Below are 21,923 nucleotides of genomic sequence, written 5' to 3' on the forward strand. Positions count from 1 at the left end.
TAAATATAACAATGTGAGATGCAGAGAGACAATTCGCTTATTTCTTAATTTAATTTTATATATAATTTGCTGCGTGGCAAACATAAACACAGTACACAGACCACGAATCATATAAATCAGTGTTTAATGGTGAAGTCGACGTCGGTCTTTGTCGTCAACGGCTGCGGCCGGCGCGGCGCTGAAAGCCGCATTTAGCTCATAATAAACGCAGAGTACTTCATATTATGTACATATACCTACTAGGCAAAAAAAAAAGACTATAAAAATCTACGTTGAATATGCAACCCCATCCGGGTGGCTCATCTCATCTTCTCTGCTCGTCTGTCTTGTCATTGCATCTTCTTGTGCCTTGCGCCTCCCATTGTGAAAGCATGTATTTCTCTAACCCCATGGATTAAATCTAAAATATATTATAGTCGGAAAGTCACCCATAAGAATATTGACAGCCTAATGCACCTTGGAACTGGAATTATGTCTTTTTTTTGTTTAATAGATGGAAGAGAACATTAAGCACTTTGTATCTGTCATTTTGGGCATCAGCTCACAACATTTTTGATTCTGATTCGGAGTTATCCTGGTTTTTATTATTGTCTAGCTTCTTCGAAAATGAACTTACCAGATTCACAACGGTGCTAATTGTGTTTCCTTTGCTATCAGGGTCGGATTAACATATGTTAACGCAGCGGTAAACAATCAGAATAGATAATGAAATGGTCATGATTGTATTAAAATGTAGGTTTGTTTTTATGAGCTTATGAAAAACAACAATCAATCTAAATTTTCTACGTTCAATACTGTCCAAGAGGCTTAAGTCAGTTGCAGGAGCACCAGACAAGATATGGGAGTTATACTCAAGCTTTGAGTTTTCAAAGCATTAAATTCCACGCAGTTTCTTATTCCCCATTGTACAATGCTGCTTAGGTCGGAATTTAATGAGCTCATCATATTTTGTCCTTGCAGTTCCACAGAAGAAGACGGATGTGAATCTTAAAACTAATATGAAAAGCTAAGACTACTATCGTCAGCGAAACAATGTATTGGATTAGAAGTTGCACACAGGAGATCATTTATAAAAATGAGAAAGAGTATTGGAGATAGAACAGAGCCCTGGGGCACACCAGCATTTATTTTGTGGTTTTCATACTTGAATCCGTCCAATACAACTTGTATTGAGCGATTCGAAAGGTAATTACTAATCCAATGAAGGAGGGATTCATGAAAACCGAAAACACGCATTTTCGATAAGAGAGCCTGATGCCAAACTCTATCAAATGCTTTTGAAATATCAAGTGGAATAATCTTACTTTCTTCAAAAATATGTAAAGATTTGTACCACTGTTCGGTGAGATAAACCATGAGATCACCAGTACTCTTAAATGTATTTAATCCGATTTTGTTTGGTCAAAGTTGAATATGACTTGAAGATTTTTATTATTAACAAATTTTGAAATTGCTTTCATTACCCTAAATTTGACGTTTTCAACTGTCCAATTTTAGACAAAAAAAAATTTGGTTTTTTAGCATAGTCTTTTGTGTTTATTTTGATGTAAATATGACTAAATTTTGTTAAAATATATTTAAAGTAAAGTTGATCGAAAAAAAAAACAATCTCTACCTAATTTTTAAAATTAAAATTAAAACATAGTGGAAACACTTATTTTTTAACTTTATTATCAATACCTACCAAACTTAACATTTGAACGTTAGTTTTGGAAAACCTAAGGGGCTATAATACATACTTATAAAAGTGAAATTTTACAGTCAAATAAAAGTTGGAAAATGAGTGCTTTCCAAAATTTTCACTTGGCTGCACCTAACAAACAAGTTTCATAAACAATATTTTCAAGACAAATTAAAATATCAAGAACATTTTGTAAATATAATGCATTTGAATTGTAAATAATTTATGATATGAAGTGTGTATTTTCTACAAATTCTTTAGCAGCATGCACCGCCTTTAAAATCAGTATGTAACTGCCAAACACTGAGAATGATATCACATACATATAACTTCTTTTTACGTCATTCTACTCACTTTAATTTTTAATAGGTCTCTTTGAAAGTCTATACCATTAAGACCATATCCCTAAATCGAAAAATTAAATTCCGTTTTTTTGGACACGATATTTTCGCTTGATAAATACGCAATCTTAATAAAAATAAACACGTTATATCAATAGAACCTTAATTATGAAATTGACAGTTTCTTAAAATGTCCAAGGGATATTTTTAAATTTTAAAGCAGGCTTAAAATGTCAACCTGAGTGCAGTTGCAATCAACTCTAAAGTGGATAAACTTGAAAGTTTGCCTTAAGTTAGCTTGTAGTAAAAGAAATCGCCAATGTTAGATGCAGAATAAAAATTGACTATATGACATACAGCAATTTAAAAGCAATAAAACAGATATTTTATGACGACTGTCTAGCTTTTAGAATTATTAATAAGTATAAAGAACGTACATATATATTAATTATTTAATAAGAAAAATGATTGGACCCTTTAGTATAAACATTAGTTTTTTTGGTAAGTGTGTGACCTCTTCTGACAAGATTATAGATCCGCGATCGTCATAGCACATATAAGCATTTTTGAAAAGGTTTTTTAAGCAAAGTCTGAGCTAATTGCATGCACATGTACCGATTATAAATCGAAAGTTACATGATATGATTTCAAAGGCATTGTGATCTATAATTTGGTTGAAATATTTTTGTTCTGTCCATAAGGTCAATGTTTTAAGCAAATATAGCAAAAAATATAAAATTTCTTTAGCTCAATATTTCAAAATCTCCCAAGCTGATTTTGTAAACACTACAAATGTTTTTTTAAGCTAAACATCATCTTCCTTTTGGTACTCATCCCAAAGATGCCATTGTTATTCTTACTAAGAAAAACTTTTAAAACAAGTTTCAAATAAATAAATCACATGGTCATGAAGTTTAGATGATTTGTAGAAAGGTATATTTACAGTTGTTGATGGAAGTGATATTTTCATCCAAAACTTACTTTACCCTAAAGATCCTCTCCTTCCTTTGACTTCACTTGATAAACCATACGGAGCCCTAAAGAACTAGATCTTTGTCTTTTAAATAATACTTCCCTGCGATGCTCAACTCAACAACAGAAATAGCTAAAATAAGCCATAAAAATAGAGTTCAACAATCAGACCCAGGCAAACATTTTTAGATTGGTTTTCGTTGTTCGTCCGTTAAGAGACTATCAATCAACGATGACGACGAACGCGACTACGACTAAGACGACCCTTACTCGTCTCTGCTGGGATTTGAATAACTTCAATCTGTTAACAATTATGGTTAACAACTTAAATTCCTTCTAAAAAAATTATAGCTATGTTAGACACGTCTTGTTTATTCTATTTCCAAAAATCTAATAAAACACGATGTTATTTATGGTTGTTCCGTCTCGTATCGAAATTGTTGAACCATAAAATATGGTTTATCACAAAGAGAGGATATATAATATGGACAATTATAATTGAAGTAAGAGGTTGATAATCACCAGAAGTATGTCGAAACAATGGTTTTGTCAATTAAAATTGTACCTACATCTACACACATAAATATGTATGTACTCGTGAAATTAAGTCACATATAATTTTGCGGTTAAATATTAACAGGAATCTACAAACATTTTGTTTTCCTTTTTGAGTTAAATTTACATTTTTCCGAATATTTGTTAACAACAAAAAAGATGTGATGTTAAAAGAGATGTGAATTTAGGAAAGCTGGTTCCTGAATTTGGAATTGAAAGTACAAAGTGTTAAATAGAGTGTAATGAAAACAAAGAAAAAGAAGTTGATATCTAGAAATGCGGAATGCAAAGTAAAGGTTCTCCAATAAGAGGTTTCATTTTGAATAACCCACTATGCGTCTGAAGTTGCCATCTTTTGACATTTGGCCAGTTAGAAATAGGTCCTCTTTTTAAACAACTTTTAACTATTATTGTTATGTAAAAAAAAAAACAAATAGTTCAAGTGTCATTGTTACCAATTGTTGGAATTTGTTGAAATCATTAAGGAACAAAAATGTTTAGGGAGTGTTAGCTTGGGACGAAAAACAAAATTGAAACAAAATTCTCTAAATCAAAAACCTGCTCTTAACTCCCTTGTGAAGTTTAATTTTTTAACTCCAGCGTAAAACATGGATAGAAGAACGATAGCTGCTCATGAGCAGAAGAAAAGTTCTTCGTGATCTGCAGTCCCGTATGCATACAAGGTAAGTAGAAAAGAAGATGGAACGATGAGCTGTATGGGCTGTACATGACGTATACTTAGCCAAAAAAATAGAAGTTTAACGACTAGGTTTATTTATAGCACATTTAAACAAATTCTGCGGTCTGGAGAGTCTTGAATTCACGCCCACAAGACAGTGACCTCACTCAACTTTAAGTTCGCAACTGGAGACATCAAGCTAGGGAGATCGAGCAGTTTGCTGGGTGAGGCCCTATTTCAAACAGAACTGTAGTGGCACCTTAAGTAATTATGGCTTTTAAGTTTGTTGTCAAAAAACAATTACTTGAATTACTTGTTTTTAAACTCATTTTTTACTTCGTCAGTTAAAAACTTCCAACTCAGCTCCAACTGAGCACTTCTATGTTGTCTTAAAGTTCATTTTCTGGGGCTGGTTAGTCATTTTAAGAATCGAAATATTGTGCTTTGCTAAAGATCAACTGAGAATGTTGCTTCTGTTGCCCGTAGTCTTGATAAAAACTTAGATTTGTAGATAGCTCGTCAATCTTTGCAATAAGGTTTTTCACAAATAACATTACACCTTTGTATGTATATCAAATGTATAGTATTCTCATGGAATTTATAAATTATTTGTTGATCATATGGTCTATGAAAAATAGTTATTTTTCTAGGGTTAAAGTTCAGTTAGATCAAAAAATCAAACCTTTCAGTCACCAGTAATGTCACGTCTTCTCGGAAAAGTCACATAAATGATGTTAATTTTCACTTTAAAGGCTGGCAGAATTTACGAATTTGCGGCTCGGATAATCCAAAAATGTTGGAAAGCCTCTCCATTCCCAACGTACCTACGTATGGTGCTGCAGCTATAAACGTGACAGAGCTTTGGCTGATATCATTAATTTTTGTTTAGTAAATATCAAAATAATATACCTCTTATTGTAAAACCCTGTAATAAACCAGAGTTTCTCGTGATACTGTATTTATAAGACAAACAATCAAAAAATAAGACAATTTAAGAGTTGTTAAGTAACTGATTAAATCCCTAACTGAAAATAATAATAGTAATATCTAATATTTTAAAGAATATAGAATCTCATTCAATCTATTTTATAGAAGTCAATACCAAATCAACGTTTATATTTAATATACCTACCATGATTATTTAAAAAAAAATATTATCAACTAATAAAGTACTTCCTCAGTTTAAATTATCAACAATGAAATAAAACCAAATCAATTATTTTGCGTTATTAATTAAGTGTCGGTACTTTTTGGAAAGCAAAGCATCTCTTACCGTTTATGCAAATAAACATTTTTATACGTTTCGTCGTAAGTATGTATGGATGTATGTAAGGTATATTTATTTTTATTTTGTTTCATTTATTTAAATGGTGTGGCTTTTTTGGATTCGATATTTTATGAGTTTCCTCACCCGGCAGACAGCTAGCCAGCCGACGACGACGCAATGCAGCACAGCGTTTGTGTTATTTATTTGTCATTTTTGTTTTTAAGTCAATTTCCTGCCGCGTAGCACCGATTCCAGATCCAGACGTAGTGCTATATTTAATAAGGTCCACCGCACACGTTCCAAAGACGTGTGTTCCCCATATTCTATGTCTATACCTACCTACTTGCTTCTCAGCCGATGCGCCACCACCATCGCCGCCCGCAAACAACGACCATGGTATGAGTACGTACTTGACACCCCGGATGCTGCTCGAGCAAAGGAAGTGGATGCTTCATTTGTGTGTTGGATGATATTACTTGAATTTTGTTTCTTTTAATGTAAATAATTTTGATTACCTTTCCTATTTTATAATTTTTTTAAATTTAATTTAATTTATAATTTTTTTAAATTTAAATATTTACTAAAAATAGTAAGTATTGGTCTTACAGTTCGATTTACAAAAGAAATTTTTTTGGAATTGTTGAAAAAATTACCTGAATTGAAATTTAATTTAAACCTGACAAATTCATGACAAGGAACACAGAGAAAGTGGGTGCCAGAAATATGAAGAAGGTATGCACTTCTTTCTTACTTTAATTTTTTTTCAACCATGTTAAGTTAACCTAACAGGTTATCCATTTTGCGGTTTCAAAAGTATAGGGCTGGAATTCGACACTTGTCAAACTAAGTTTTTAAACCAATTTGTTATTTTTCAGTTGAAAGTCTGACATTTACAAAAATGGATCGCTTAACTATCGCACAACGCATACAAATTGTTAAAAACTACAACCAAAATGGTAATTCTGCCACAGCCACATATCGTGCTTTAAGAGGAGATTATGGTTTACATAGTCGTCCAACTTCCAGCAATTGGCAAGATTCTCCGGGTGATTTTTGGTCCATACGCATAGATGGAGAATGGAGGAGAAGATATAACGACGAACTGTACGGGCTGTACAGCGACACTGACCTAGTTAGCAGAATTAAAGTCTAACGGCTTAGATGGCTAAGTCATGTAGAGCGGACGGACATCAACGCTCCAGCCCAGAAGGTCTTCGAATCCAATCCCGAGGGACGGCGCAGTAGAGGAAGACCGCGACTCAGGTGGCGCACCCAGGTGGGAGAGGACCTCAACCAACTTGGCGTGCGTAACTGGAGGCAGCTAGCTAGGGACCAAGCTGGCTGGAGACGCATGTTGGTTGATGCCCAGGTCCGCCCCGGACTGTAGCGTCACCTTAAGTAAGTAAGTAAGTAAGGATTGGATACAGATATTGTTAGGCCTCTGCGTGTGCATCGACGTGTCGAATCCTCGTCGTTGTGAGGAATTAGGACTGTCTTACGGCACATTAAGGCGTATTTTGCATTTGGATCTACATCTACATCCATATAAAGTCCAGCTCACGCAACACCTGAAGCCAGGGGAGTCATTCCGTAATTTTCGAAACGATAATCGTTAAAACGATTATCATTAACGATATCGTCAATAATTTGCTTCACGTAACTTTATCACTACCGTCTCCTTCAATCGTTTTCAGTATAAGTTCGTTGAGTATATTCCAAATGTCAAAATGGACTCAACTAAAGAGAATGCTTGTTCAATAGCTTAAAAATGTTATTAAACTTGGTTTTTCTCTATGAGAAATTTTTTAAATTTGCAAAAAAATGTATTGTTAATAAACATGCCACCTATTTTATGATGTTATTATTATTTTTACTTTTTGTGTTTTCATTTGTTGACGCCGAAGATGAAACTATAATATCAAAACGTTTGTCCGATGTCTGATATTTTTGTAAATCAGCTGCAGTAATAAACCCAATTTGGTCCAAGGGAAGGAAGTGAAGACTTCATTTTATCCACAGGGAACATAACTTGGCTTCAAAAATATTTTTTGTTTCCAAAACTAATTTGGATTAGTGCTTTGTGCAAGAACGATACTAAAAACGTTTCCTCTCGAATATACCAATGTTCCTTCGCCACAAAGTTTCAATAGTTACAGCAAATTTTAATATTGAATGTATGTACATAATATACATTATGTATGTACAGTACCGAGCAAAAAAAATGCAACCGAAAAAGTTGGTACAATCTTTAGCAAGAACTAAGTCATTTTAGATTATAATACTTTGAAATTTAGCATAAAATGTTCAAATTAATTTTTTTCTTTAAACAGATTTGAATTTTACCCAATCTTACTCCATGAAAATAGTAATTGTAAAAAATGTTCCTAAACTTGGATTTTACGTCAAGCAAAAAAAATGCAAATTCGTGGAAAATTTTAAAAATAACGGATTTATTCATCTTTTTTGAAGAAATTTTGTACTTAAATATTTTAATATTTTGTTGCGAAACCTTTATTGGCAATAACGGCGCGTAACCTTTTAGGCATTGAGTCAATCAAGGACACCAAATAGCTCGCAGGTATTTGTTCCCATTCAGTCCTTATTTGTTCCATCAACTCGGTACAATTTGAATGATTTCGCTTTCTTATCTCCCGATCTACATGATCCCATAAATTCTCTATGGGATTGAGGTCGGGAGATTGTGCTGGCCAGTTCAAAACATGAACCCTCTTCTCTTCTAAGAAGTTTCTTACCAAACAGCTGGTGTGTTTTGGGTCGTTGTCGTGCTGAAATAAGCTGCTTTCAGGCATATTCGTCCGCAAATGTGGAAGCATATGGTCTTCTAAAATGCCCTTATACATTTGGGCATTCATCCGGCCGCTTACTTGACAAATCGGGCCCACGCCTTGACGAGAAAATGAGCCTTTGAAAAAGCCAAACTACAAATTTGATTTCATGAATATTTTAAATTGCTTACCCCACACCATTACTGACCCTCCCCCATGTTTAATTGTTGGAACTTGATATCTAGGGCTGTACCTTTGTCCCGGGGGCCTTCGCACATACCTAATGCTATCTGACGAGAACAAGTTGAACTTGCTCTCATCACTCCATAAAACTTTTGTCCATTGCTCTTTGCAAAATCTAGCCGTTTCTTCCTATTGATGGAACTGATGTATGGTTTTCTAGCTGGTCGTCTTGCATACAGTTTTGACTCCACTAATCGTCGCCTAACTGTGTGTACCCCTACGTTAACATCAAAATGTTCATTCAAGTCCTGAGTAACTTCCACTGCAGTTTTAAAGGGATTAACTTTAACCTGTCTTATGATCTCACGATCTAATCTGGAAGTTGTTTTGCGTGGACGGCCACTTCCCACTTTGCGATTGATATCCCCTTGTTCCCGATATCGGGATATAATACGCGATATTGTTGATGTTGCTACACAAAACTCCAAAGCGATATCCTGCATTAATCTTCCGTTGTTAGCAGCGTTAATTATTGCTTTCTTGCATCCAATCGATAGTTGCTTCTATTAATTGCATATTCTAATTAATTGAAACCAAAGAATACATTTTATGTACCTACCTTCCTAGTCATATTTGCCATTTGCATTTTTTTCGCTCTCAGTAAAATTATGTTTTTCTAACTAAATGTAAATTTGCAAACACTAGAGAGAGACCAATTACATATTGCTATTATAAACAGAATGCCTACACAATGGGTACACATATCCGAAACGGAAAAACAAAATTTTACCGTTACGAAAGATAAAGCAATAATAATTGATTTTGGTGTGACTGTTTGCATTTTTTTTGCTCGCTACTGTATGTAGAACGACAAAAATTTATTGTTTATAATATCAGTAAAGTCCTCTTTTTCAACTCCAAGACTACAATTGTTTGATTTATTTAACAACAAATAAGAGAGATTACTAATGTTTTGTATATAAAAAAATGCTTACATATGGGTTAGAATAGATAGAAGGTCCTATTCATCTCTTATTTTCTTCGTAACCGAATTCATTGTATTTTTTGAGTTTTTATTTTCATTTTGTAACAAAACTAAACTTCACCGAAACTTTTTTACTTCAATTTGCTTAGTTATCAATGGAAATTAATAGCAGACTTAGCTATCGTGCAAACGCTATCGTTTTGACGATATCACTTTGACGATTTTCGTCTTACGTGAAGTGAGACTATCGTCGAAACGCTATCGCCTAGCGATTATCGTTTTACGGAATGATCCCCCAGGTGATAATTGACAACGCCGGCCGTAGATACATCGAATGGTTGCTTAAACAACAGGCGGTGAACGGCGATTTCTTCAGCGACGAAGCACATTTCTTACTCAGTGGGTATTTTGATACTGGTAAACACAATTGTCGTATTTGAGGTTCTGAAATTACTCAAGTAAATAAAGAGAGGCCATTATACATACACAAAAAATCACTTTTCCATGCGTTATTTGGTCCGGAGATGTGATTGGACCTTACTTTTTCGTAAACGACGATGGAAGGACTGTCACCGTTAATTCGGAGCATTATGGTCATATGATAGACGACTTTTTTACCTCCCAATAATCGATGCTCGCCACAAACTTTATAATAAAAAGGAAATAACTGTCTTGGAAAAAAAAAAATATTTTATATGTGTTTTATTTACGTTGACTTTTTAATTGCAAAATGAATAACGCTGTATAATTTGATATTGTCTTAAAAGGATACAAACATTAGTTCACTTGGCCTTTCAAACCTTTCCTCCAATTCCTTCAGTTAAACCTAATTACATGGATTTTCAATGAAAACTGTCTGTTCCTTCCACTAGGTAGGTTCTTGTAATAAAAATGTACAGTACATACCTACTACATATAATCAAGAAGTAACTTGGTTTTATATTTCAAATAATTTTCACTTTCTCAATGCTATGATTTATAAATTTCGTTAAAAAATATACATATATACTAAAAATAACAATGAACTACAGGTAAGCCTTTTATAAATTGTTTCTCAAACATATTTATCTACAAAAACACACACCAATATTGAAAGTTTTTCTTTAATTTATTTACAGATCGAGTTCTGATTACGAGCAATATGCATCGTGGGTTCAAGAGAAACCTATTTCCAAAGATCCTGCAATTACAAAGAGTAAAATGATTTCGAACACATCAAATTCTAGCGACTTACACAGCACACCGACTGCTTTGATAGTATCGCCTACTGGTGAGCGTACAACTTGTGCTCTTGATAGTTTGACTCAAACTTCCAATCCATTTTTGGATTCATCAACTAAGGAACTCAAAGCAGTTGGATATGAGAATTGTATACAACAATTCCCCTCAAAATATGAAAAAATTCATCAACAAAATCGTCGCAAAGCTCAATTCAAACATCGAAAACCAAGTAAGATCATTTTGAATCAGAGATTATCATCGGCTCGGAAGCAACCGAAGTGTGTCGCAGTTCAAACGGATGCATCATTTAATTTACCTGAAAGTATTGGGGATGGTCAAGGATTAAGACCTAGTTTTATGGATTTGACATCATCATCGGCAATTGAAACTTTCGATTCATATAATCAATCAAGCAAACAATATATATCAGGTGAATGCCATTCTCAGAGGTTTAACTATTTCATACTATGGAATCAGTAAGAATTAATTATGAATTAATTTAATTAAGATAAATTCTCTACGACCTAAAGAACTAGCACGTATATGGTTCTTACTTTATATTTGTTCCTCAAAGTTTATCTTTCATGAGCTTGAGTACTTGGAATACCATCAGAAAAAATAATATTTTCTGATTTTCACCTCTTTATTCAAGGCAAATTATCCTTTAGGGCATGACTTCATTTTATTTTTATGATCAGGCGTTTCCTCATCTTTGTTTAGGAACTTACAACTGGCACTCCCTATCTCATCTTTTTATATATATGTTTTCTCCTATTCCAAAATCAATCAATCAGTGGAATTGTAGAACATATTTTTGGCAAGAATCTTGCCTTTTTATTAAAAATGTCGGTGTAGTTTAAATAAATGGTTCTAATTTTGTGTTTTAACATGATCGTCGTTGTATTATCTTCAAAATCACAAAAACCAACAATAACCAACGATGGAACTTTTATTTCAGATGTTAAGAGTTTTTAAAGACTTTGACATACACAAATCCGCTAGCCCGGATAGTATCCCCCTATTGTTCTCAAGATACTATTTCACGCTGGCAAAACCACTTCGTAAGCTTTTCCATCTTTTCTACTCTACATGTCTCTTTCCGAGCGGATGGAATATAGGATTTGACCAGCCTTTCCCTAAAAAAGGCGAATCCTCCTCAACTCCAACTTTCGTCCAATAGCAGTTACGTCCCTTCTTTCCAAGGTCATGGAAACTCTGAATAAGAAATATATCGAAAAAAGAAACCTTCTTAATGATCGGCAGTATGGCTTTCATAGCAATAGGTCCACCGGTGATTTGATGGTTTATCTTTTTATTTAAAGTTTTATCCCCAGCAATGGGATAATCCATTCAACTGTTTCGCTAACGACAGTATTATCACTTTTTCATATTCGTTTCTAGATTCATATCCTTGTCCTTTAGATTCGGTACTTCAACCGCAGCGTATGATAAGCTCATTAAATTCCGATCTTTGGTATGTTGATCACAGAACACCTCTTATAGAATGATCACATATTCAATATTGCCAAAAATGCTGCTCGAAGATTTGGATTCCTTCGAAGTTGTAAGAAATTTGTCAGCCCTTCTGTTATGGCAGTAATTTACAAAGCCTTCATTCGTCCAAAACTCGCATATTTGGTCAGATGTCCCTAAAACAACTTTCAAGTCTTTTGGATAAGATCCAATTTTATGCCATCCATTGTTCTACCGGTATTTTCACAAACAGTGTTCTGTCGTATTAGTCAGTTGCATCCCCCTCTCAAACAATTCAGCCGTTATAGTCGCATTTCGAGGAATGCTCATCAGTTTGGATACATTGATTTTTCATCGACTTTAAGTTTAAATAATTTAATTTATGTTTATTTGAAAGTCCCTAAATCAATCATCTCATAATTTTTTAAAATATGTTTAAGTTCTGAACTAATTAAACTCGTATTTCTAATTTTTCTAAAGGTACAGTCATTACGCACATTGTAAAAATATTTTGCTTCTCGAAATGTAAGCATTTGTTTAAATAAATTAATTCATACTTATCTTGTTCATGTGCAACCAAAGTATATTATTGAAGGGAACAGTTGCTTCTGGTTAAACGTTTCCTTTTGACTACTACAATAAATACATGAGCTAGTGATCTTTATGAAGCTAGGTCTTATTATAGGACCCTTCGGAGAAGATTCGTACATCTAACATGTCTTCAGCCGTAACTAAAATATAAAGACCGAATTGCAAAAATTCTATTTCGTTCGATGGGACATATGATATTACGACAACTAATCTCTGTGTGGAGGAAGTGTAAATTGTTTTTTTTTTTTCCTTTCAGAAAATCAAAGAAAATGTCTATCATTTATTCTTATGGTAATTTTAATATTCTGGCTTACATCAGTCATCCTGGGAGTCGAAATTCCTGCTGAATTTTGTCGGATTGTCTTGAACTACTTTGGGTCCCTACAATCGGCATTGTTCTATCAAGAAAAAGAACTAAGTTTTTTCGAAAAATTGTGGAGATTTATCATTGAATAAATTTTAACTTTTAGTAACAATTTATTATAGGGTGTTTTTGTTATTTGCGTGCAAGGCAACAACTCTTCCCCTCAGGTTTTGGAATTAAACAATTTTGTACTCATGTATAAATATGAGGTGGAAGTTTATTTAATTCGCTTAAAACATAATAATCTTTTGAATTTAGGGTCTATTAAATTTAAAAGATATTCGAAGACAGCTGTAAGAACGTTGAACCCATTTTTAACCCAAATTTAAACCAGATTTAATTTTAAGCACCAATTTTTTGGACAGGTGACAGCGGAATATACCTCTTCTTGTGCTTATCCTACTTGTAGTCTTTTATGATTTGCAAGAAGTTTTAAGTTTTCAACATTTTATTCAAAATCATATGCTTTAGTCAAATTTACTTAAATCTACATTTCCAGCCGAAACACCAACTACCTGTTGCTGCATAGACGTATCCTCACTCTGAGGAATAAATTCTTTGAAATCTTTATCGATATCAGGAACTTCAGGGTCGAATTTTTCATGTAAGGCTGCCATTGCAATCAGAATCGCTTCTTCTGTTCGAATAGTTCTCGACCCTTGCGATGGTAAAACGTTCAGATAATGATCGAATAGAAGCTTCGGTTCAACATTTAATTTGTCATCGTTGGCAGCGGCTGCTTCCAATCCTTTAAGGCCACCAAATACAATTAAGAGATGATTGTAATGTAGTGATTTAGGCTGAACTTCAACAACATTGGTTCCTCTATCCGAGGTTCCGATGGTAAGATCATAGCCTTCTTTATAAGGAGACTTTGTGAATATTTCAGAAAACGTATGTGCTACACGAACTGAGTAGCCCCAATAGATACCAGTTTCTCGGCGAGGCTCGTCTGGACTGACAACAGTTGCTTTGATTTTTTTCGTTTTGATTTCTACAAAAGAAAAAGAAATTCTTTTTTATATTTAAATTTATAATGAAGATTGAAAGAAAACGCTTACCATTTAGAGAATCCATCCGAACTGTGACTCGAACGCCAGGAGCGATTGCCTTATTCACCAAAACATCATTCAAAAGTCCAACATTAACGTAACAATGTCCTTCTTTGGCCTTTTTGTCACATACAACACCTTCGCGATAGAGAAATACATTTTGGATTCGCATGTGATGAGGCGCGTCCAAAGGATTCAGAAGCCCGGAATACTTAAGATCTTTATGCAAAGGAAAGAGAAACTTCCGCAGATATTGCGGGCACTCTAGGTACTGTAGGATACGTGCTAGCTGCAGCGAACTACCCCTAACCGTCTGATCTTGGCCATCGTCGCCTGTGGTCTTTTTGGTTTCTTTTGCAGTGGCTATTCCAATATCGTCGAACACTATCACTTCATTAACGCGGAATATACAAGCAGCCCTGGCAATTTGACCAGCAACATACGTACGCAGTTCGGAAGACTGGGCATTCTCGAGTATAGAACCAGGAACAGCAATACTCACAGTTGATAGAGGTTTCTTATTTTCGGCAATCTTTTGTAATTGGGCTGACTTTGCCAACTCTTCTAGTTTGTTTGCCTTTTCCAACTGCTTGAGAATGTTTTCTTGTTTTCTTTGTTTCTTTATCGCTTTCCTTTCTTCGTTTATTTTTTTCCATGATTTAGTTTGTTCTGGTTTTATTGAGGACATTGTGGAAATTCAAATAAATTTTAAATAAAACTTCCATTCAAATTCAAGAATAGAAGTGTGTAAGAAAAAGTATATTTTTGTTATGACAGTTCAACAATGAAATCTGTCACGAGCGAACCACCATGTGCGAAGCAACGTTCCAGGCTACAGAAAAATATATATATTATATGGTAAAACAAGTAGTTGTGCCGACATACGGCTTAAAGTATCTTGCACATGAGCTACGAACTGCGAACTGTGGATGTTCGCATATTTTGACTTTTCTTTCACATGAGCTTTATTTCTATTCGAAGATAGCAACGAATTGACAATTTATAATTAAACTTTTCAACAAACAAAACAAGATTGGTATAATTTTGAGGTCAAGTCGAGCGCGAACAATTTATTCGTTGCAGTGTTGATGGCATGTGGAACGCGAATAAAGTTCGTAGCACCACACTACAATTCGTTGGTAGCAAATTGTTTTTAAAAAACTGTCTTGTTTTAGCGAACAAAATGCAAATTTTATTATTCTAACATTAGTGCCAATTGGTTTCTTATAATTTAATTGTGTTTTTGTTTGAAATTGAATTTTGAAATGTGTAAAATCACGTTTGTTCGTCCATTCGTTCATTCGTTGTTCGCTCTCATGCGCAAGGCTCTTAAATGATTCTCATCGAGCTATATTACGTTTTACAGAATTCATAATTTTTATCTAGTCAAATATTGGTTTTTGTTTTCGCTTTTTATATTTTTGTTGACGAGTGTACAGTTTTTAAGTTTCAGGAACAACTATTTTTCCTAGTGGACATATAAGATATTCATCTATTCCTTAAAAATGCTTTTCAACCGGATGTTTGAATTTTGTTTACTTTGCACTATGGTTGTTTTGAAAATTAATTATAATTTTTCCCACCAAACCTAAAAGTGTGCGATCATAGCTAAAGTTGTATAATCACTTTTAAGATGGATTTTTTTAGATAAAAAGTCCATATATAATATGTTAATGATAGCGATAATTTAAACAGCAACTGAGTTTGACAGGTGCCAAATCCCAACACTACCAACATGAAACTTTGTGAATAATGGTTGAAACACAAACACGCTTCAGCTTCGGCTTAGCTTGACGTTTACAATTTCAATCATAGGAATTCAACTCATGCTATCACAATGAAGCTTTGACCTCACGTTACGTGTGACAATCGTAATTAAAAGAACTTATTGTTACGTAATGTGACTCCAAACGGAAGCTCTAGTTCAAATTTGCCGAACATTTGCTTTGTCTGACAGCTCAACAGCTATGAAAAAAATCAGCAAACGAAATACATTAGCATTTGGAGCTATAACCATTGCTTATTAGAAAAACTTGAAAGGTAAGTTTTTGCAATATTGAAAACGTTTTATTTTTGTAGAACTCCGTAGGTTGAGCAACCGGACTCATCAAGGTCTCCAGTCTGTTCTTCTTTTTGCTCCATGAGCTGAACGTACCCACTATAGGCTTTGTGAGCTACTTCCGCTATAAATTCAATATTTTCCATTTAAAAATTAATTTCTTTTACTGCACGAAAAATCAAAACAAACTTTTGAGAAAAAATAACAGCTGCTAAAAACAGAAGTGTCATTTTAGAAATGGAATACTAGAAATGTCATTTAAAGCAACCTCGAAGCAGGACCATCGTAACACAGACGAAGCTGAAGCGTGTTTGTGTTTCAGCCATAACTCTGTGCTTAAATCGGGAGCAACTAATGGCTGAATCACATACACGCTTCAGCTTCGGCTTCGCCTGACGTTTACGATTTCAGCCATAGGAATTCAATGCATGCTATCACAATGTAGCTTCGACCTCACGTTTTGTTTGACAATCGTAAGGAAAAGAATGTAATGTAACGTAATGTGACTCCAAACGGAAGCTCTAGTTCAATTTTCTGAACATTTGCTTTGTCTGACAGCTCATCAGCAGTAAAAAAATGTCAACAAACAAAATATTTGCTCTTTGGAGGGATGAAATAATAGAAATGTCATTCAAAGCAACCTCGAAGCGAGCCTAACGTAACGGAGGCGAAGCCGAAGCTGAAGCGTGTATGTGTTTCGACCATAAAAGTTGTTAGTTGTTTGGCTGACTTAAGGAAATGTCACAGAAACTTCATGTGAATTGTTTTGACAATAAAAAGGAAAATAATGCATTGAATCAATGTGGGTCAACAGACCAGAAAATACAAGTAAATTGTTTTAACATCGAATTTTAGACTCAAATTGAATACTCTAAGTTCTTTACAATCCGCCTTTATAATTATTTCTGGGAACTAAAAGATCACAATTATATACAGAATGAGCCGCGAAATCTTATCACCGCCCATCTTGGTTATGGGGACACGTCGTTATCGTCTTAATATAATTGATGAAGACTATGGAAAACCTACTGTAGACCCATCTAGTTTAGGATATCAGGAAGACGGTTAACTTATTTAATTCGCTTTGCATTTTGACATTAATCTATCCAAACTTCCTTGCAGATCTATATGACGATGATGATGAAGACACTTATGAAGTTGAAGAGCTACAAAACTCGGTATTTCGATTAGCATATCATGTTCCCAGGTAAAATATAAAACTTTTTTCCCTTCATCATTCGAGCTCGATTCCATTGTGAAACTTGAATTCATTTCTAGAGTATTTTATGGAGGAATGATTGGACAAAAAGGAATTACTAAAAAGAGAATTGAATCCGACACAAGAACGGAAATTTTCATTCCAGGTTTTAGGGACACAGAAGAGTCTTTGGTTTCCATTAAAGGTTAGTCAAACTAGGATTATATTTAATCAATGAAAAATAAGCAACTAATTTTGTAGTTTATTACTTTAGGTAAATCTAGAAAAGATGTTTGTGCTGCACGTCGACGGCTTGAATTAGTTGCTGAGTCTTTGCGAAAGAAAATCCAGGCAACGCATTTTACTTGTGTGCCTGTGTGCACGGGTGATATAAAGAAAGCGTTTGATAACTTGAAGGTATGTCTTTAGGAATAACTGCAATTTCACTTTTCTCGGTAATTTAAAAACAAGATCGATGCCTATTTAAGGGCAGTTTGTTCGCAGTGTGCTATCATTAGTCTATGATTACCTCAGCTTGTATATCCTCAAATGGACTTGTAAACTAAATATTTTATAAAGAAATCCATATTTTGAGACGATGATTATGAATTAATCTAATTGATTGATTAAAGCCATTCAACTAGAACATCTGAAAGTTTTGTTATAAACGTAACCCACTACGAACACTAGTCGTCTAACATATCTTTCTGAATGAGAGATGGGACTTGAAGTATCGCTAGAAGTACAATCTTCTCATTAAGTTGTTAACAGAAACGAAAAAAATAAGACACTTAGTTCTAAAACTCAATAATGATTTTACAGATGAGTGTATTTATTAAGTAATTTTCTGCTCTTTTTGGCTTTTTCACAGAATAATTTCGTTCGTTTCTTATTATTGTACTTCGTGTTTAATGCCACATCATCTTTTTATTTAGCTACTTATAAATCAGCTTGAGTTTCAGTTAAAGCTTTTACTGAAATTTGATTATTGAAAATTGTATCAATCAAAAAACAATTTGAGAATACTCTATCTATCTTAGGATGTAAATTTTCATTATGGCCGTAATAAAAAATAGCGAACAGAATGTTTAACTAAAAGCGAACATATTTGGAATAACTGATTTCACGAAGTTTAACTTCGGTGTTCACTTTAAAATTCACATTTTATGGAAAAAGATGTATTGGATTTCTCAAACGTTCGCTTCCTTATTCATAACTTGACAACTTTAAATTTTGTTTGATAAGTACACGAACACGAACCGAAATTCTAAGTTGATTATGGCCACTTTAATAGCTTTAACTTCAATTTTTGATAATCATTTTTCCTTAGGAGATAGACAGTAATATGTCTATTCCAAAAATGTTGGACTACATATACGCCTTGTCAGTGAGGCAACGGGTTGGCAGAGGTTTCGGAAATAAAGCAGCCATTCTGGAAAAAAAAAATTAATTAATCTTTCTAAAATGTTGCATTATGTCGTGGATCTAACTCCCGCCAAGAAAGGTCTTTCTTAAATCTTTAAATATTAGAAATTTTCCTATGAAATGCTTTTTCTCTTCTCTTTCCGCCATATTACACATTGAACAAATTATCAGCAGATCCTCACGATTCGGCAGTTCAATCTTATCATATTTTCTATTATTTTCAAAACCGCAGATATTTTTTTTTGTTTTTGAAAATAAATTCTTTCACAAAGATTATGTTAAAGAGTGCTATACGTTGCTCTTTTAACTGAAGAATTTGCTTATGCGATACATTTTTCATCGGTTTTAGCGATAAGATTATACAGGGAATCTTTGACTACTTTTCTATTGCAGGCTTCAACGTTAAGAATAAAATCAATTCCACAGTAATATCCTTATTCTTCCAACTTCTCCAACCAATGAATTTTTCTCCGAATAATATTCAACGCAATCACTTTAGGTAATCTGTCATCACCCATATTAAAAGTTCTAAAAGAAAAATCGATGTTAAGCTCAAGTGCGCTGATGAAAAGTGGTGAAAACACGGTTTCAATAATTATCATGTAGCTTGGTGTGTTTTTTGGAAGTTGCCAGATCCGTTTTTAAATATCATCGCCTCCGATTTGTTTAAATTGACCATTAGATTCCACCAATTGCAAAATACTTCGAAACGGTTGGTCAAAAACATCGTCTGCAAATGGAAGACTTTTAATCCCAATAAATCATCAATAAACAATGAAATCAAAAGAGGACTCAAGGCGCATCTCTATATTACAACCTTTGTTGTGTTTAAACAGTCAGATTATCACTATTCCACACCTTCGTTTTATTCCAAACATATAAGTTTACTATCACTCTTCCGTACTTTTTTGACAATTTGCTGTAGAGCTTGTAAAACAAGGTTTTTCTATCGATTGTATCGAATGCAGTCTTTAAATCGACAAAGAGGACATAGTTTCTTTTTCTGCTCCGCAATACTTGAAAAACCGCTACGAATGCCCTCCTGACATTCTTTTAGTATTTTGTTTTATATTTCATCCAAACAGCTAAGCGTTCAATTAGGATTGTCAAAAATATTTTATAAAAGCTCTACAAAAAGGATATTCTACAGTAGTTTTCGCATTTTTTATGGATTGGAAATATAATCGCTTACATACATACATAAATTAAGGATAGGGACACTCTAATGACAGAGCGATATGAAAAATACTTTATGACCTATTCCCATAACCATACAAAATCATAAAAATCGATCGAGTAGTTTAAGTTTTATTTATTTTTTGTTTTTAATATGTATTAAACAAGAAATTCTATTTCTAATTGCAGGAGTCCATTCTTTACGAAAATTTTTATGGCATTGATGAAGATCTCTTTTTGAGCAGAGATAAATTACACATAACTTTTGCTTCGTGTAAACTTCTTGACGATGAAGAACGAGTTAAAGCTGCACAAATATTTAATGAATGCAAGTAGGTTTTTATTATGTTATATTAATTATTAAAAAGCTACTAAGTCTTTTCTTTCAATTTAAAGGGAATTCCTTGCCAATATGCCTCACATTAAAGTAAAGGTACGTGGTTTGGAAATTATGAACGATGACCCCAGTTCTGTTAATGTTGTATATGGTTGCATCGAGTCTTCACAACTTCAAGTACTTGCTGATAAAATATTACAAAAGTTCAAAGAAGCCCGTCTTAATAATGAAGAATATCGAAATAGTGCCAAACTTCATATGACCGTTATGAATGTTGGTGGTCGCCTTAAAAAGGATCCAGATAGCCCCAATGCATTCGATGCAAGGCCAATTTTAGAAAAATTCTCTGATTATGAATTTGGAACATTTACTGTAAGCGAAGTTCACTTGTCACAAATGCATACAACTGGACCAAATGGATTTTATATTGCAACGGGAGTAATAACTGCATAGAACTTTATATACAAATTTGATTTTCTCTTTATGTAAATATTTATAAAATAATGATGAATTTTTTATGAAAACTGCTGAAATGTTTTAAGTGCGCTTTATCCAAAGTTGAATTTTTTCGCAAAATGTAAATAAAAAATAAATACTGCCTTCAGGTTGGTTGGGATTATGAAAATAAAATTAGGAGATATGTATAAAATAACTACATAACTTAGCTTCGGTACTTTTTTCTAAAGTTTAGTTTTGAAGCTAGCAATACTCCTCGATAATTTAAGGTACGTACTACTTCTACTCACTGTAGAGTCGTCACGATTCTTCACGTAATCTTCCTTTTTGTTGACCTTTGAAAAACATGAACTTCGTTTTCATGACGTTTATTTATTGATATCATAACTCGAAGGATATTTGTATCCAGTTTACTTGTTGAAGGCAATGATTTTCGAGGAATATTTTTTAGAAAAACCAAGTCGTCCGTCAGCATAGAGCTCCTGCTCCTTCTCCTTATTTAGTTTCCAGGATGAATATCAGCAGCACCATTAATGAACAGGGCAAATAAAATTGGGCTTAAGGTGGTTCCTTCTGGGATATTCCAATCTCTTATAAGACCGTGTTGGAAAATATATATAATTGAAGAAAAGTCTTATCAATATTGCTATACTATCCTCAGCTAAAACAAAATCGAATTAAAGTGTTTTGGAAAGTGTTCAAATAACAAGAAACTTACCAGGGTTCGCACAAACGATTTCCTAAAGTACTAGTTTGAAGCAAAAACAGTATTTGAAGTACTCGTAGTTTCAAGGTAGATTAAAAAATATATAATTTGAAAAGCTAAACTAAAATACCAAAAGTATCAAGGTTTTCGAAACCCTTAAACAATTGCAAAAGATAAGCAATAACCATACTACTTTTTTTCAATTGATTGCATTTCTGAAATAAAATTAAATGTGATCATACAAAACTCAGTTAAAAAAGGCATTAGCCCAATTTTTATTTGTTAGGTTTGACTGGGTAAACCAGGTTTATTTCATTTTCAGGGGTTAGAAAGGGGGGTGTCGGATAGAGGGTGTTAAGGCAAGGTAATTCAGCTGAAAATTGGGCAAGAAGGTCAACTGAATCCTGGAATCGTGA

The 21,923-nt window shown here is 33.7% G+C and overlaps 3 protein-coding genes across 3 annotated transcripts; 2 read left to right on the forward strand and 1 right to left on the reverse strand.

Annotated features, from left to right (window-relative positions):
- Positions 1-10,323: 10,323 nt before the first annotated feature.
- Positions 10,324-13,219, forward strand: LOC129952826 (uncharacterized). Its single transcript, XM_056065678.1, has 3 exons — positions 10,324-10,480; positions 10,568-11,100; positions 12,991-13,219. Exons 1-3 carry the CDS (start codon positions 10,470-10,472, stop codon positions 13,188-13,190), a joined length of 744 nt encoding a protein of 247 aa, XP_055921653.1. The 5' UTR covers positions 10,324-10,469; the 3' UTR covers positions 13,191-13,219.
- Positions 13,220-13,290: 71 nt separating this feature from the next.
- Positions 13,291-14,914, reverse strand: LOC129949847 (putative methyltransferase C9orf114). Its single transcript, XM_056061526.1, has 2 exons — positions 14,160-14,914; positions 13,291-14,092 (listed from the first exon to the last, which is right to left on the reverse strand). The coding sequence occupies exons 1-2, from the start codon at positions 14,836-14,838 to the stop codon at positions 13,566-13,568; spliced, it is 1,206 nt and encodes a 401-aa protein (XP_055917501.1). The 5' UTR covers positions 14,839-14,914; the 3' UTR covers positions 13,291-13,565.
- A 2,015-nt stretch (positions 14,915-16,929) lies between these two features.
- On the forward strand, positions 16,930-21,009 carry LOC129949918 (activating signal cointegrator 1 complex subunit 1). The gene is made up of 7 exons (XM_056061640.1): positions 16,930-17,037; positions 17,146-17,273; positions 17,332-17,416; positions 17,488-17,612; positions 17,682-17,824; positions 20,198-20,340; positions 20,405-21,009. Exons 2-7 carry the CDS (start codon positions 17,147-17,149, stop codon positions 20,796-20,798), a joined length of 1,017 nt encoding a protein of 338 aa, XP_055917615.1. The 5' UTR covers positions 16,930-17,037; position 17,146; the 3' UTR covers positions 20,799-21,009.
- Positions 21,010-21,923: the final 914 nt, after the last annotated feature.

Source organism: Eupeodes corollae, chromosome 3, assembly GCF_945859685.1.
Source record: "Eupeodes corollae chromosome 3, idEupCoro1.1, whole genome shotgun sequence".
NCBI classification, from domain to species: Eukaryota; Metazoa; Arthropoda; class Insecta; order Diptera; family Syrphidae; genus Eupeodes; species Eupeodes corollae.

What these genes read in the sequence shown, in the direction of transcription:
- LOC129952826 (XM_056065678.1), top strand. An exon ending in AAGCAAACAATATATATCAG is followed by an intron (nt 11,101 to 12,990) that starts GTGAATGCCATT and finishes TTTTCCTTTCAG; the next exon opens with AAAATCAAAGAAAATGTCTA.
- LOC129949847 (XM_056061526.1), bottom strand. Translation starts at nt 14,838, where the DNA reads ATGTCCTCAATAAAACCAGAACAAACTAAATCATGGAAAAAAATAAAC. An exon ending in TCGGATGGATTCTCTAAATG is followed by an intron (nt 14,093 to 14,159) that starts GTAAGCGTTTTC and finishes TTTCTTTTGTAG; the next exon opens with AAATCAAAACGAAAAAAATC.
- LOC129949918 (XM_056061640.1), top strand. Translation starts at nt 17,147, where the DNA reads ATGAGCCGCGAAATCTTATCACCGCCCATCTTGGTTATGGGGACACGT. An exon ending in TTTAGGATATCAGGAAGACG is followed by an intron (nt 17,274 to 17,331) that starts GTTAACTTATTT and finishes ACTTCCTTGCAG; the next exon opens with ATCTATATGACGATGATGAT. An exon ending in AAGCGTTTGATAACTTGAAG is followed by an intron (nt 17,825 to 20,197) that starts GTATGTCTTTAG and finishes TTCTAATTGCAG; the next exon opens with GAGTCCATTCTTTACGAAAA.